The sequence below is a fragment of the Sander vitreus genome, chromosome 18 (assembly GCF_031162955.1).
Source record: "Sander vitreus isolate 19-12246 chromosome 18, sanVit1, whole genome shotgun sequence".
NCBI classification, from domain to species: Eukaryota; Metazoa; Chordata; class Actinopteri; order Perciformes; family Percidae; genus Sander; species Sander vitreus.
In genome coordinates, this window is record NC_135872.1 from 21,506,649 (window position 1) to 21,519,827 (window position 13,179).

Here is a 13,179-nt window from a genome sequence, read left to right on the forward strand (position 1 = left end):
TAATGTTCCATTGGGAATCAGACAAGCTACCTCAGTGTCCTCTTTTAAGTCTTTTAAAAACTCATTTTTGTAAAACGGCTAAAAAGAAAGTGCTACATAAATAAAGTTTATTATTATTATTAGTTAGATGCAGAAATATACATAGGCCTACCTAGTATTTTTTCCAACCCCTTAGCTCAAACTAAGTGGAATACAGGTAATGCATCAAATCCTTCTTCAGTAAAGAAAAAGCACAAGTTTAGTTAAATAGTATGCATTCCTTACATTTTGCGGTATTTACATGTGTAGGAGACTGTACCTAAAGTCGAGATGAAGCAAAAAATCTGAATGCGCTTTGCAAGTAAAATGAGCTTTATCTTTTGTATGGTTATGCCAGCCACAGAACTCAGAGCAGCTACTGTATGTGATAACACTATATGGTCATACTTCATATTGGAAACTTTTATAATGATTGGAATTTGGCCAATTAGGCCAAAAGTAAGTAAATGCAATATATATAATGTAATGCTACTTTGGTTAGCCACTTGATAGATATAATTTCCCCAATGCAGAAGGGAATTCTTCAAGAACCTGTTTGGGGCTGTGTGTCTTTCATTCATGCCCATCGTGCCTCATTCATTGACACAGCCTAAATTAACCTACATCACAGGTGAAAATAGGTGTCTAATAGGAAACTACAAGTTTTCATTCTGAGTATGTTTGGGAGGGGGGAGGGAGGGGGGATTTTTCTCACAAAAGCACACGCTCCGTGTGATTTCCCTTTGCTTTTTCTGAGATAAGTGTATGGAAATCCCCGCAGAGGCCCCGCCCAGCTAGCGCACAAAAACCAGTGCGCCTCCCTCTGCTGCTCCACTCTACCCTGGGCCTTTGGATAGAGACGGAGCTTTATTCTTCTGACAGTCGCAAAGACAACATGGACGTCCACAAAGTGTCTAACCATAACCAAATGGATTATAACTTCGACAGCATGGAGCCCAAACATGGAAAAATGTTGCCTTGTCAAGAGGACCGTTTTGACAGCGGCCTGGAGTCCCTGAAGGAGGACGAGCTGGTGAACGGGTTTGAGGATATGAATATGAACTTTAACGAGGAGCCCGCACAGGAATACGAGCCGTGGAGAGCTGCGGTGACTGAGGATGGTGACACGTAAGTTAGATTTTTGTTGTTGTTGTCGATTATTAATTATGCAATTGCGCATTTGCAAAATGTAATTCTTCCGCGTAAATCAAATAGGAGTTGTGCACTCGAGCGCAGCATCTAAACTTTAAAGTCAATGCATTGGAAAGATGGGAAAAGCTGCAAAAGTACGCACGAAAATGTCGAAAGTTGCACGAAAACAAGAGGCCTTTAAAAGTGTGTGTGTGTGTGTGTGTGTGTGTGTGTGTGTGTGTGTGTGTGTGTGTGCGCGCGTGCGCACTTTGGCCGAGAGCGAAGTCTGGGCGGTACTAAAGTCCGCTCTGCGCGTTTAGGAAAGTCCCTGGCTCGCTGCCAGGAACTGATAAAGCATCAGATGTGTCAAGCCACAACTGGTGGAAATAACCCGACAAAACTCCACTCTTGCGAAACGCTCCCCTGCTCAGGCTTTGTTCTTTCATACTTGGCTGTAGCCATTTCCTCAATGCGTAATTTTTTCTTTTTAAAGCACTATTTTAACTAACCTCTCTCTCTTTTTTCTCCCCCCCCCCTCCCTTTCACCCCACAGGCTTCTCCACTTGGCCATCATTCATGAAGCCAAAGAACATGCCTTTCAGATGATCAAACTTTCTCACAATCACCCCTTCCTCAATGCACAGAACCACCAGAGACAGGTACTAATCAAACCCAAAGGACTGATTATCAGCTGAATACAAACCCAAACCTTCCTCATAAATACACACATTGCCTTCAAAAATCGAGATCGTTAAATGTGTCTTATAAATGTGCCGTCCGCAGACTGCCCTCCACCTCGCAGTGATCACAGAGCAGCCCCAGTTAGTGGAGAGGCTCCTGAATGCCGGCAGTGACCCGTGTATGGCCGACGACAGCGGGAACACGGCTCTCCACATCGCCTGCAAGAAGGGCTCCCTCGCCTGCTTCGGCGTCATCACCCAGAACTGCAAACGCCACATCACGTCCATGGTGACCTTCCCCAACTACAGTGGTACGTACCGAGTTAAAAAAATAAAATAAATTTAAAAAAACGCGCAAAGACGCACGCAGACTTTCACGTCTCACATAAACAGTTCTTGAATTTGGTTATTAACTGAGCTTTTCCCCGATTTTCTCTCCACAGGACATAACTGTCTCCACTTGGCGTCCATTAACGGCTACATTTCATTGGTCGAAAGCCTCGTTCGGCTGGGTGCAGACATCAACGCACAGGTAGGTGTCATTAACTCAAAAAAAGGCAGCCAGTTTTGCAAAACGGATGTCTAAAGGAAAGACCTCGGTGTGACGCAGCAGGAACCTAACCGTGTTCCTTTATTTTGTCGCTCATAGGAACAGTGCAGTGGACGGACGTCGCTTCACCTGGCCGTCGATCTCCAGAACCCCACGCTGGTCCGCCGCCTGCTCGAACTCGGCGCGGACGTCAACTGCTTCAACTATGGCGGCTTCACGCCATACCACCTCACGTACGGACGCCAGAACGAAGAGATCCGCCGGCAGCTGTACGAGAGGACGGCGCAGGAGCTGAGGGAGCTGCCCGACAGCGAATCAGATGAGAGCGACATGGAGGATCTGGAGTCATCGGAAGATGAGGTTAGTTTCCGATATCATTATTCCACATAGGCAATAATACCATCTGAATGTTTCATATAATCTTGTCTTTAACGTATGGGTTCCTAACGGCTTTTTTTTTTTTCTTCTTCTTTCCTACAGCTGTACGATGACATAAAGTTTGGAAAGTAAACCATCTTTTACCGGTGGTCTGAACGACAGTGAAGCTGCTACTGGGTTGCCCAGCTACGGCCCCCACCAAACGAGGGACACATCAGTCCACGTCCCGGTGCAGGTCCAAAGGTGCTGGTCCTGGCATCGAAAGAACATGGATGAAGACGGCGTCCAGTCTGGTCAAGCCCGCTCCGGATCACAGAATGATCTGCACCAAACAAAAACCAAAATACAGCAAGACCACGGCGCCCATATAGTCCTTCTCTATACTGTATAAATATGTATTGATGTGTATATACTAGACAAGAACTGTGTAATATATTGTAAATACAGAGATATTATTTTTGTACCTGTACATGTGTTGTGTGAATTTAAACACTATTAACTAAATATGGTTTTACGAATAAAAAGAATTTATGAATATAAACAGCTTTGACTGGTGCAAGTTTAATTTCATTTTATGGGTTTCACGGCCTTTCCACATTGTAAAAAAAAAAATAAGCATAATTTCTCACTTACACAAAGTGACGAGGTAGGGAGTCATTGCCCAGACTTATGAAAGACACAGAAGAGAAAAAAAAAAGGTCACACTTGGAACAGTCTGGGATTTCCTTGTTGGGGCGAGGTCACTGGGTCTCTGAGTCACTGCATTGAAAGTCCCTGGGCGGCATGAGAAGAACATAATGTATGTAAATATTCCACCCTACCCTGGTGCTACCGCTAAATAGCATTCGCTAGAAATACCAAGGGAATTTTGAAGAGGAAATATCTTTTAGCAAGGTGGGAAATGTGCAGTGGTGGAATGTTACTAAGTACATTTACTTAAGTACAAATTTGGGGCACTTGTACTTTGAGTCTTTTCTTTTCATGCCACTTTCTACTTTTTACTCCACTACATTCATCTGACAGCTTTAGTTACTAGGTACTTTACAAATAAAGATTTTTGTACAAAAAAAACACATAATTATAAATTAAACTACCCAACAATGTAACGCCTACAAGTCCAGCTGTAATGATTAGCTGATTAAACACTTAGTTGATTGACAGAACTGTTTCCAGTGTCTAAAATGTGAGGGTCTTTCGGCATTGAGTACATTTTCCTGATGATACTTGTAACATTTTTAATGTAGGACTTTTACTTGTAACAAGAGTATTTCTACAGTGTGGTATTAGTACTTTTACCTTTATTCAAGGATCTGAATACTCCCCCCACCACTGGAAATGTGCCAGAGATAGCTATTAGTCTAACTGCTTTGTCACAACAAGCAGGAAACTTTGCAGTTGGAGTTTTGGAAGTACACAATTCCCCTGTCAGCTGGTAGATTTGTAGATAACAGCCAGGACGTTTCCAGAAAGAAATGACCTGAAATAACCAGCAACTTGCTCTATTTCCCAGTATGAAGTAATCCTGGAGCCAACACTTATTTGGTGTCCCTGCGTGATTAGATTTAATAGCAGTGTATACTGCATCTAGCCTGTAATTGTCCTCATGGCTGTAAACATTAACCAGGTTGTATACCTGTACAGGACTGCAGGGGGATTTTTCCAAGGAGAAAAATAGTTTTTAAAAGGTCAGTGGAAATTACAAAAGAGACAAAGGATTTAAACATTAATCTAAGCGGAAGTCCTAAGGACATTTACTGCATTTAGGGTGAAAAAAGCATGGCATTGTAGCTGGATTTGTGATTCACACAAGAGAAGTTAGAGGGAAAATACTGGGGGGAAATGGTCTAACTGTGAATGGTAAGCTGATGATCATCATTTCTGATCATGAGTCAATGACAAATCCTTGTCAGCCATTGTCCCCCCCCCCCCCGACACCAGAGGCCATATGTCAGCAACCATTTTGAAGTATCGAGGGGGAACACATTTTTTTTTCCCCTTTGCAAAGAGAAACTACTTGTATGATATATCCGGTAAGTTAAAGCAATCTATTTCTGACATGCAACGTGCGTAAAAAGAAAGAAGCTAAAATGTCGAGAAAACAAGGTCAAATCAGGTCTACATCACTGTGTAGTAAAACAACCTCTCCACACACAGCACCTTGGTATGATTATAGTGCATTCAGAGCCACAACAGGAAGCTCAGAGGTAGAGCACTCTGCACACGATCATGTTCCCATGAACGCTTTCCTCTGCTGCTAAACTCAACTGACAGATGTGAACAGAGTCCTCTGTTTACATGTCAAAGAGTTAAAAAATAAATAAAAATAATGCTTACATACATATTCTGTATTACTATACTCTAAAAAACAGCTCCATGTGCAAAAAGAATTCCTCATCTTCACAATAAATAGGAAAGAGGTAGAAAGACAACGTTATTTTACTCGAAAAAACTTTTTTTTTTTAATTGTTGAATGAAACAGTGGGGTAAATGTACAGCAAACAAAGATAACACCAGCCTCCATCTGGGAACTGCATATCCCATCATGCTCTAACTTAATCAAACAGGTGACGGGTCTCTGCTCGCTCAGTCCCGCTCTGCCAGGGACACCAGGTGGACGTCCACTTCAGCCTCTGTCAGAATCCTGGAAAGGGAAGACAGGCGAAGTGTGACTCGGATATTCGACATCCACTTTAAGATCAAATAGAGCTGCATGCATGCAAACCATTCAGCGATAAATGGTTTTCCTTGACTGACAGAAATAATAAGAGTATTTTATGCTTTTCTTTGCCATGTGGTAGTAACTGGATTGTTGAGACCGTTGATTGAAGAAAAGGAGCAATCTGAGTACACATCCGTTAGCCTGGATGCCAGCCGAATTTGCCCCGCCCACAACATTTGAGGTCGGGGAGTTCGGTCTGGACTTGATCCGTTGTGGAGCAACTGTGCTCGAACCAGAGCTGTTCGGACCAATCAAATTGTCAGGGCGGGCTTTATACGATGATGGACAGATGATCAACAGTAACGTAATCGACCACGTCACCAAAGAGCGCTTGGGTTGAATTCGTTTACACGCGAAAAACAAACTTTTGCCTTGCGTTACTCACCATAGTTTGACTGTAGGATCACATCGGGATCATTTGTGTTGTTTATTTGTGTTACTCGTGTGAGAAACGCCGGTGTAGAGCTGTAGGCACCAACGTTTCTTTCCGCCATTAACCATGGCCAAAATAACCAGTGTTGTTGCTTTGCACCTGTTGTGGAAGTCCCAGATACATGGGAAAACTAAACGCTGTCGTGTCTGGGTTCAATACCATCACCCCGAGGCGCACACAGCTCGGTGAGTTTCTCCGCCTTCTTCAGGAAGTGTGACAGGATGACTGCTGCTTCTAGCGCAAATTGCAAAAAATGTACTGTAATTCTTTGTCAGGTCTGTTCGCAAGACGACAAGCAAACAACTTTTTAAATGCTTGTTTTCTGAATGGAGTTCGGATAGACCAGGGTCGATGCTACGCAACGCTGATAGCGTATTTCTCGCTTGAGTCGAAATATTTCATTTGCGTATTTGCGCAAATACATGAATCTGCGTCTTTGCATTGACTTTGCGCTCGCTTCACGTTTGGTGTGAACACACCATTAGACACGTCACACTCAATGTGAGCAGCAATGACCGACTGACTATTAAACACTTGGAAAATTCACTTAAAAAAAACAAACAAACAAAGTGGTATTTGCCAAATCGCCCCGTTACGCCGGTCTTTTACCTGAACTTGGGGTCCTGCGTTGTGACCACGCCCACCTCGAGCTCAGAGGGCTTGAAGTCAATAGAGAGAACAGTTGACAGACAAGAGATTGCCGTCTGAAGGGAAGAAAAGATGAGAAGATTGTGTTTATGATATTTCATATTTAATCATTTACTTAACATTGAAATCACTGTAAGCCACACAGCTGGAAACCACCCGTAAGGTTACTTTCACATTCATATTCCTCTCTTATCAACCTGTGTCACATGCGTGTAAGGACATATCGTGTACCTCAATAGTTTGGTCAAAGGTCCAGTCCAGTTTCTTTTTCACTTTCTTCTCCAGGAAGCTGGTTGCTTCCGTCTGCTTCACTCCAGCGGCGGTCGCCTTAAAGCCGCAGTAGTAGCCCGCGGGGTCGCATTTGTACACCTGGGGGCCATGCTCCTCGTCTACGCCGATCAAGATCATACCTGCAGGCAACAGCAACGGGAGAGGACGTCGGGGACATTTGGCTTCAGTGTTTTACGCCTATAGAATTCCAATGCCAAAGCAGAACTTTACTGTGATGAGAAAACCCCAAACCTAGGGCTGGGTATCATTCCAAGATTTTTGGTACCAGTTCCTGAACAATACTTTTTTTTCTTGATGAAGGTCCGGAGGGACTGAAACGTACGTTTTTTTTTGTAAATACACGGTGATGCTATAACAAGAGCAGAGTGCGGGATTTGTTGCTTTGTTTCCAAGTTGATACCAACTTCATAAAAAATTATTTTAACAAGAAGAAATTAAAACATTACGGCACGAATCATTTATTTATTTTTCAGCTCCTACTACCTGAGCCCCGTCTCTGTGCGTAACGTGGAGTTTTTCCTACGACGCGCTTTTCCATTACATGGTACCTGCTCGACTCGACTTTTTTGGTTTTCCATTACGAAAAAAAAGTACCTGGTAGCTGCTAACAGGTACTTTTTTTAGTACCACCTCAGTCGAGGTTCCAAGCGAGCTGAGCCGATACCAAAAGGTGACGTGAAAGCGACAGACGGGGGTGTCCTGAACAAACCCACTATTTTTAAATAGTTTAGCCAGCTGTTTTTTTTTTGCTGCCTCCAGCTTCATTTGAAACAAAATGTGTCTTCTGGCTGTGGCAACAACAACACACCTTCCACGTTCTGTGCGTGTGTCGCGTTAGGTCACGGCAGTTTACTGCGGCGCCGCTTGTTTTACAGTTCTGCGGAGGCTCCAGGCAGAGCTTTCGCCGTAGCCTACGTACACACACACATGGCCGGCTTGACGCACACACCAGCGCACAAGTATAAACATCAGGCCACTTACATAGGCTACGGCGAAAGCTCTGCGTGGAGCCTCCACAGAACTGTAAAACAAGCTCAAGTGGCCTGATGTTTATGTTTATACACGCGCTGGTGTGTGCGTCGAGCCGGCATATAAGACGACCAGCCACACTGAGGCGGTGCTAAAATCTGCAATGGAAAACGGACGCACAGTGTGTCGAGCAGGTACCATGTAATGGAAAAATGCCATTAGACAGCCAATCACAATCATTATTAGGCAGAAACACAGCAATCCGCGGAGGGAGAAAAAAAACGCGCTCTGGTTTATTGGCATTTCTTTAAACCAATCACAATCATCTTGGGCGGCGCCAAGCGCCGTACGGAGCCCCAATGCCGCTGCAAAATAGCCTCGGGAAGGAACATGTGTACGTTTAAAAGTTGTTTTAGTCGTGCAACAGAAAACTCAGATTGGACAGATAGTCTAGCTAGCTGTCCGGCGGAATTTCCGGCGGCTACGGACCAATCCCGGAAGTGGAATGTCGTGGATATATCGGCTGACTGACGCTGATGAGATTTACTCCTATGGTATTGAAATGTGGAATTGAATGACGAGGCATTTTTCGATACTCGATACTAAGGAGGCAATTCGGTCGGTGCCTAAAAAGTATTGAATTCGGCACCCAGCCCTACCCAAACCAGACTGTAAATGAATAAATATACTTACAGCAGCCCAGTGGTCGCATCTCAGCGTTCTGCGTGTAGACTTGTGAGATGTCAGCAATTCTCTTACACAGCATGTCCACTGGAATCTCATAACCGTACTTGTACTGCCAGTTGGCTGCCTCGTATCGAGCTCGCTGGACTTGGGACTTGCTGTCAGCTATGAGAAATCAGGGTGAAAAGGAGGGAAAAGTGGGTGATTTGTTCAAAGCGCCCATTAAACTGTCCCCCAGATATACTGGTGCTTCTAAGCTCTAATGTCTAGGTGTTTGGAGAAGAGAAACCATCAGCTACAGTAAATGCTGTAACTAAGTGAGAAGAACAGAGATGTCAAATGATCCGTAAGACTCATCACTTTCAATTTTAACTGACAATACTTTGGATTTTTGAAAGAGGTATTTTTTCATTGGGGTTTTTTTGGTCCTATGCGCCGAAAAAACTGCTGCATTTCCCGCTGCAAGAAAATGCTGACTACCATAGTCCACAACTGTGGCAAGTTTACAGCGAGCAGCATTTAATAAAGAGAATAATTAGAGAAGATACAAACACATTGCTGAATGTGCGGAAAAAAATAAACCCTAATGATTAACAACAGACTGCTAAAAGTACATGCCAATGCAATTATTTACTTGGTTTGTCCACTTCAAAAACATAACAGGTCTATTGCCAAGTGAGAAGTCCTTTTCTTACCAGTCATGCCAGACATTACACATCCAATATTATCTGTTATTCTGAAAAGGTGGGTCACTGTGGCAGCATCCAGAAGCTTGTCCTGTTTGAAGAAAGGGTTTAAAAGAAAATAGATATGTGTGTGATAAGTGGCATAGCAGCCTTATAATACAAATATTGAATGCGCTTTCTGCACTTTTCTACAAGCGTGATTTCAATATTGTGATCTGTCAATATTTCAAACATTTTTCATACTAACTAAATAATTGTTCTCTTTAAAAGAGGCTGTGCTCAACATTTAAAAACACTAACATAGCAGCAAACAATGATTTGCTATGTAAAGATATAGTGGAGTAATGGCGTCCTGAGCAAAGAATGAAGTAACCCTGCCTTTGTGTGTGTTGTAATCCAAGCTTCTATGTTCCTAGTATTGATAGCCGGTCCGGCCGTGCGTGTATGTTAATGCATGTTAGTGCATGTGGCCGTGAAAAAACGTCACGTATTGTCTGTGAGAGCCGTATGGAGGCAATCTCGGTCCGCTGTTTGTTTTAGTATTACAAGTACAGCCCCTTTAAAACATGGTAATACATACAAAAATTAGGGCTGTCAAAGGATTACATTTTCTTAATCGCGATTAATCCTTGAATTTCTATAGTTAATCGCGATTAATCGCATGTTGATTAAAATTCTATTATTTTGCATTTCAGAACTGTTTTTAAGTACATATTAACAATGGAAAGCCATTCTTACCAGTGTATCTTGATTGGGAATCAAATGAATGCAAAGAAAATGACTTTATGATCTTGATTTTAAGATTTGTATTTGTTTATTACATATTTGATCTAGTCACACATTTGAATCTAGAGTCAATATTAGAGTTGGGTATTGTTTGGTTTGGATACCGGTGCTAAAGCGGTACTTTTAAAACGGTACCGGTGCCTTAACCGATACTTTTTAAGAAAGTTGGCAGTTGGCAGTTGGCGACATTAAAGAATGGCCTGTTTATTGCTAAGGCCATATGGTCAAAATTAAATGTTTAATAATAATGTAATCACTATAACAATAACTTATTTCACTAGTAAATAGCTGTTGAATGACAAAAACAACCACCAGATGGGAAAAGGGCATTTAACAACAACTTTGAATGCACCACGACGCTGTAAATTACTAGTTTCATTGAACGCACCGTCTGTGTTTTTCCTACAACAGCAGCTGCAGATTGTTACATACCGGTGTCGGAATCCTCTATAGTGAAATGCAGACAAACTTTACACCGTTTAGCGTTAGCTGTCAGCATTTTAACCGTGTTTAATCCAGCTACTAGCTAGCGGTAGGCTAACGTTAGCTGCTGTCGAGTATAGTGTTAACTAGCGTCACGTGCAGCAATGTTTCTGTTGCCTGTAACGTCTGTTTCAGAGCATCAGAGAGAAGTGCAGACATATCAGTGGCACCAGAATGAGGCACCGAAATCCGCGTTGCTATTAAGATAGAAAATTGCATATGGACACGGGATGTACATTGACTCACTAACAAATAAATTAATCATTTCAAGGTTCCATGAAAATACAAAAGAGTCTTTACATGTGGTCAGTATGGATGTTGCCACATATGGGGGGGAGGGATGGGTGGAAAGGGACCATGTGTATGGGCATGTGCATCAGTGTTATCAGTTATCATGCACCTTGTATTCACCACAGACAGTGAGTTCACAATGCTCACAGTGCTTCCACTGTCACAGCAGTGTGAAAACAAAGACCTGATATCAACTCACCGGTACTTTTTTCTGTGTTACAACAATTGCACAGTCCTTGCCCCTGACTGCTACTGACGTGAGTCCACCTTGGTTAATGGCCTTGAAAGCATATTCTGCAAATAAGCAAGACAGGAGGGTGTCTTTAAGTTTACATGTTAATCCGACAACAGTAATACATGTAAAGGAATAGTTACAAAAGCAAGCAGCACCTTCATTCAATGATTTCTTAACAGTAGAGTCAACATGTACAAACACAGACAGCTGTTTCCCTCAGCACGAAAACTGAAGCAGCAAGCAAAGGACGGCGTCATCTGATTGGCCACGTTTTGGTTGAGATGTTGCATCCAAATTAGTGGCACTTGTAGGATTTATGGCTGTACATCAGGGGATCTCCCCCTATAAGATTTTCTTTGTGATTTACTGTGGAGCAGCTTCAGGATTTGTCTCCTAAACGTTGTTGATAAGATGACAGCAACAAAAGTCCTGTCCATGTCCAGTTCATCTTAAGAAAAGATAGGATCAATTTCACTAACTAGCTAAACAATAAACTGCAGAAACAACGTATGTGCTTAATTTCTTGAGTGGATTTGAACTTTAAGTCCAACCAACGCTTGCTACCATTATTGAGATGCATTAGTCAAAATGTTTTAACTAAATTAAACTTAACCCAAACATTTGACTCAATGGCAAGTTGACACTTGCAGCAATGAATCAGCTCGACTAACGTCAACTGCAATGCTAAACATGCTAACTAGCCTACTAGCCAGCTAGCTATTTTGAGTCGCACTTTTTGTTTAATTGAAGCAAGAGCAAAGTAGACGTAAAATAACAACGGGCACACCACAAGTACGACTTAAACGGCTTTATATGATACTTCTTTCGCTTGGCGGGGTGTTATTTATCAGCTAGAAGTCAAGCTAAACGAACCATGACAGAGCATTTAGCTAGCTAGCAAACAAGCAAGCCGGCTTTTGTCTAAACAGATCCGCATACTGACCGACTTGATAGAGTCTTCCTTCGGGAGAGAAGATGGTGATGTGTCGATCAAACCCTGCACTTGAGCCTCGGGACATTTTACAAGTTTAAGTTGGCCAAGACGTCCAAATGAATTTGCAAGCAGATTTTACTTCATACACAATATTTTCACCCGGAAGTTGAACTGATGGGATCCGAACTTCATCCGGTGTCAGCGGCCTGCTTCGTTTCCATGGTGATACACTCACACGGTGTATCTTCAGAAAACATCCTAATGTTTTGTACTTAAGTACAGTGTTGAGGTAGTTGAACTTGCTTGAGTATTTCCATTTCATGCTGCTTTATAATATACGTCCACTACATTTGAGAAGGAAATATACAGCGTAATTGCAACAATAGTAACAATAATAGTATGTTTACACATAGGCCTACAGCGGTGGGGTCTGTTTGAACCAAAGTATTTTATAATTTCCTGTTTGTGTATGAAACAGTTAAGTTGATATATTGTAGTCTATACAAACAGCAACCAAGTATATATGAATATGGATACTGCATACAATTAATATACACATTAATATGTAGTATGGAATAGGAATTTAGCATAAGATATAGGCAGAAATTGGGACTTGTCATACTGTTATACATTCTAAAGTGTTCCATTAAGCCGTGACAGTGTGACAGTGAGCCAGCATGCACACTACCTGGGGCCAATCATTTTATTAGTCAAGCCTGTGCTTTCCCTACTGTGACATGCTAAAATGTCTAACATGAAAAAGGCCCTGTGCATGCTTGTCCATTGACTTTCTGAAACACTTGGTGCCATCTTTAATGTCATTGGTCACACGACTCACACCTGTGCTTTCCCTGCTGTCACAAGTCAAACTATCTACCGTGCAAAAGGCCTATGCTACCTGTGTGAATCTTATAATATTTAACTTAATTTAATTAATAATTCATTTGTATTTTGGGTTTCTACTACAACATGTTTACATGCTTTTATGTTCAAATGAAAATACCTGTTCATATTTTGATACTTTCACAGTATTTATATAGCACCCCGACCTTTATAATAAAAAAATACATGGACATCTCACTCTTTACAATATGGGTCCTTTAACATTAGTGATACAATAGCTATTATGTTACTAATCTTGTGTAAACCAAGCAGCTTTCTTTTGCCTGCAAAAGACGCCAAACATCATTTCTGCATAACCTGCAAAGATAAGCTAAAATTGTAATATGTTACTGAGACAAAATGAAAACAGATTCTCTTATG

General features: G+C 42.0%; 2 protein-coding genes across 2 annotated transcripts; one reads left to right on the forward strand and one right to left on the reverse strand.

Moving 5' to 3' along the window:
• Positions 1-840: 840 nt before the first annotated feature.
• On the forward strand, positions 841-3,298 carry LOC144533194 (NF-kappa-B inhibitor alpha-like). The gene is made up of 6 exons (XM_078274402.1): positions 841-1,146; positions 1,703-1,808; positions 1,933-2,140; positions 2,273-2,361; positions 2,479-2,739; positions 2,860-3,298. The coding sequence occupies exons 1-6, from the start codon at positions 914-916 to the stop codon at positions 2,887-2,889; spliced, it is 927 nt and encodes a 308-aa protein (XP_078130528.1). The 5' UTR covers positions 841-913; the 3' UTR covers positions 2,890-3,298.
• Positions 3,299-5,188: 1,890 nt separating this feature from the next.
• LOC144533195 (proteasome subunit alpha type-6) lies at positions 5,189-12,097 on the reverse strand. The gene is made up of 7 exons (XM_078274403.1): positions 11,926-12,097; positions 10,947-11,041; positions 9,197-9,278; positions 8,511-8,666; positions 6,789-6,967; positions 6,519-6,613; positions 5,189-5,398 (listed from the first exon to the last, which is right to left on the reverse strand). Exons 1-7 carry the CDS (start codon positions 11,999-12,001, stop codon positions 5,341-5,343), a joined length of 741 nt encoding a protein of 246 aa, XP_078130529.1. The 5' UTR covers positions 12,002-12,097; the 3' UTR covers positions 5,189-5,340.
• Positions 12,098-13,179: the final 1,082 nt, after the last annotated feature.

Excerpts from the sequence above, each read along its gene's own strand:
- LOC144533194 (XM_078274402.1), top strand. The coding sequence starts at position 914 with ATGGACGTCCACAAAGTGTCTAACCATAACCAAATGGATTATAACTTC. Across the intron at positions 1,147-1,702 it reads GTGACTGAGGATGGTGACAC|GCTTCTCCACTTGGCCATCA; the intron begins GTAAGTTAGATT and ends TTCACCCCACAG. Across the intron at positions 2,740-2,859 it reads TGGAGTCATCGGAAGATGAG|CTGTACGATGACATAAAGTT; the intron begins GTTAGTTTCCGA and ends TCTTTCCTACAG.
- LOC144533195 (XM_078274403.1), bottom strand. The coding sequence starts at position 12,001 with ATGTCCCGAGGCTCAAGTGCAGGGTTTGATCGACACATCACCATCTTC. Across the intron at positions 8,667-9,196 it reads TGTAATGTCTGGCATGACTG|CTGACAGCAAGTCCCAAGTC; the intron begins GTAAGAAAAGGA and ends GATTTCTCATAG. Across the intron at positions 5,399-6,518 it reads ACGCAGGACCCCAAGTTCAG|GATTCTGACAGAGGCTGAAG; the intron begins GTAAAAGACCGG and ends TTCCCTTTCCAG.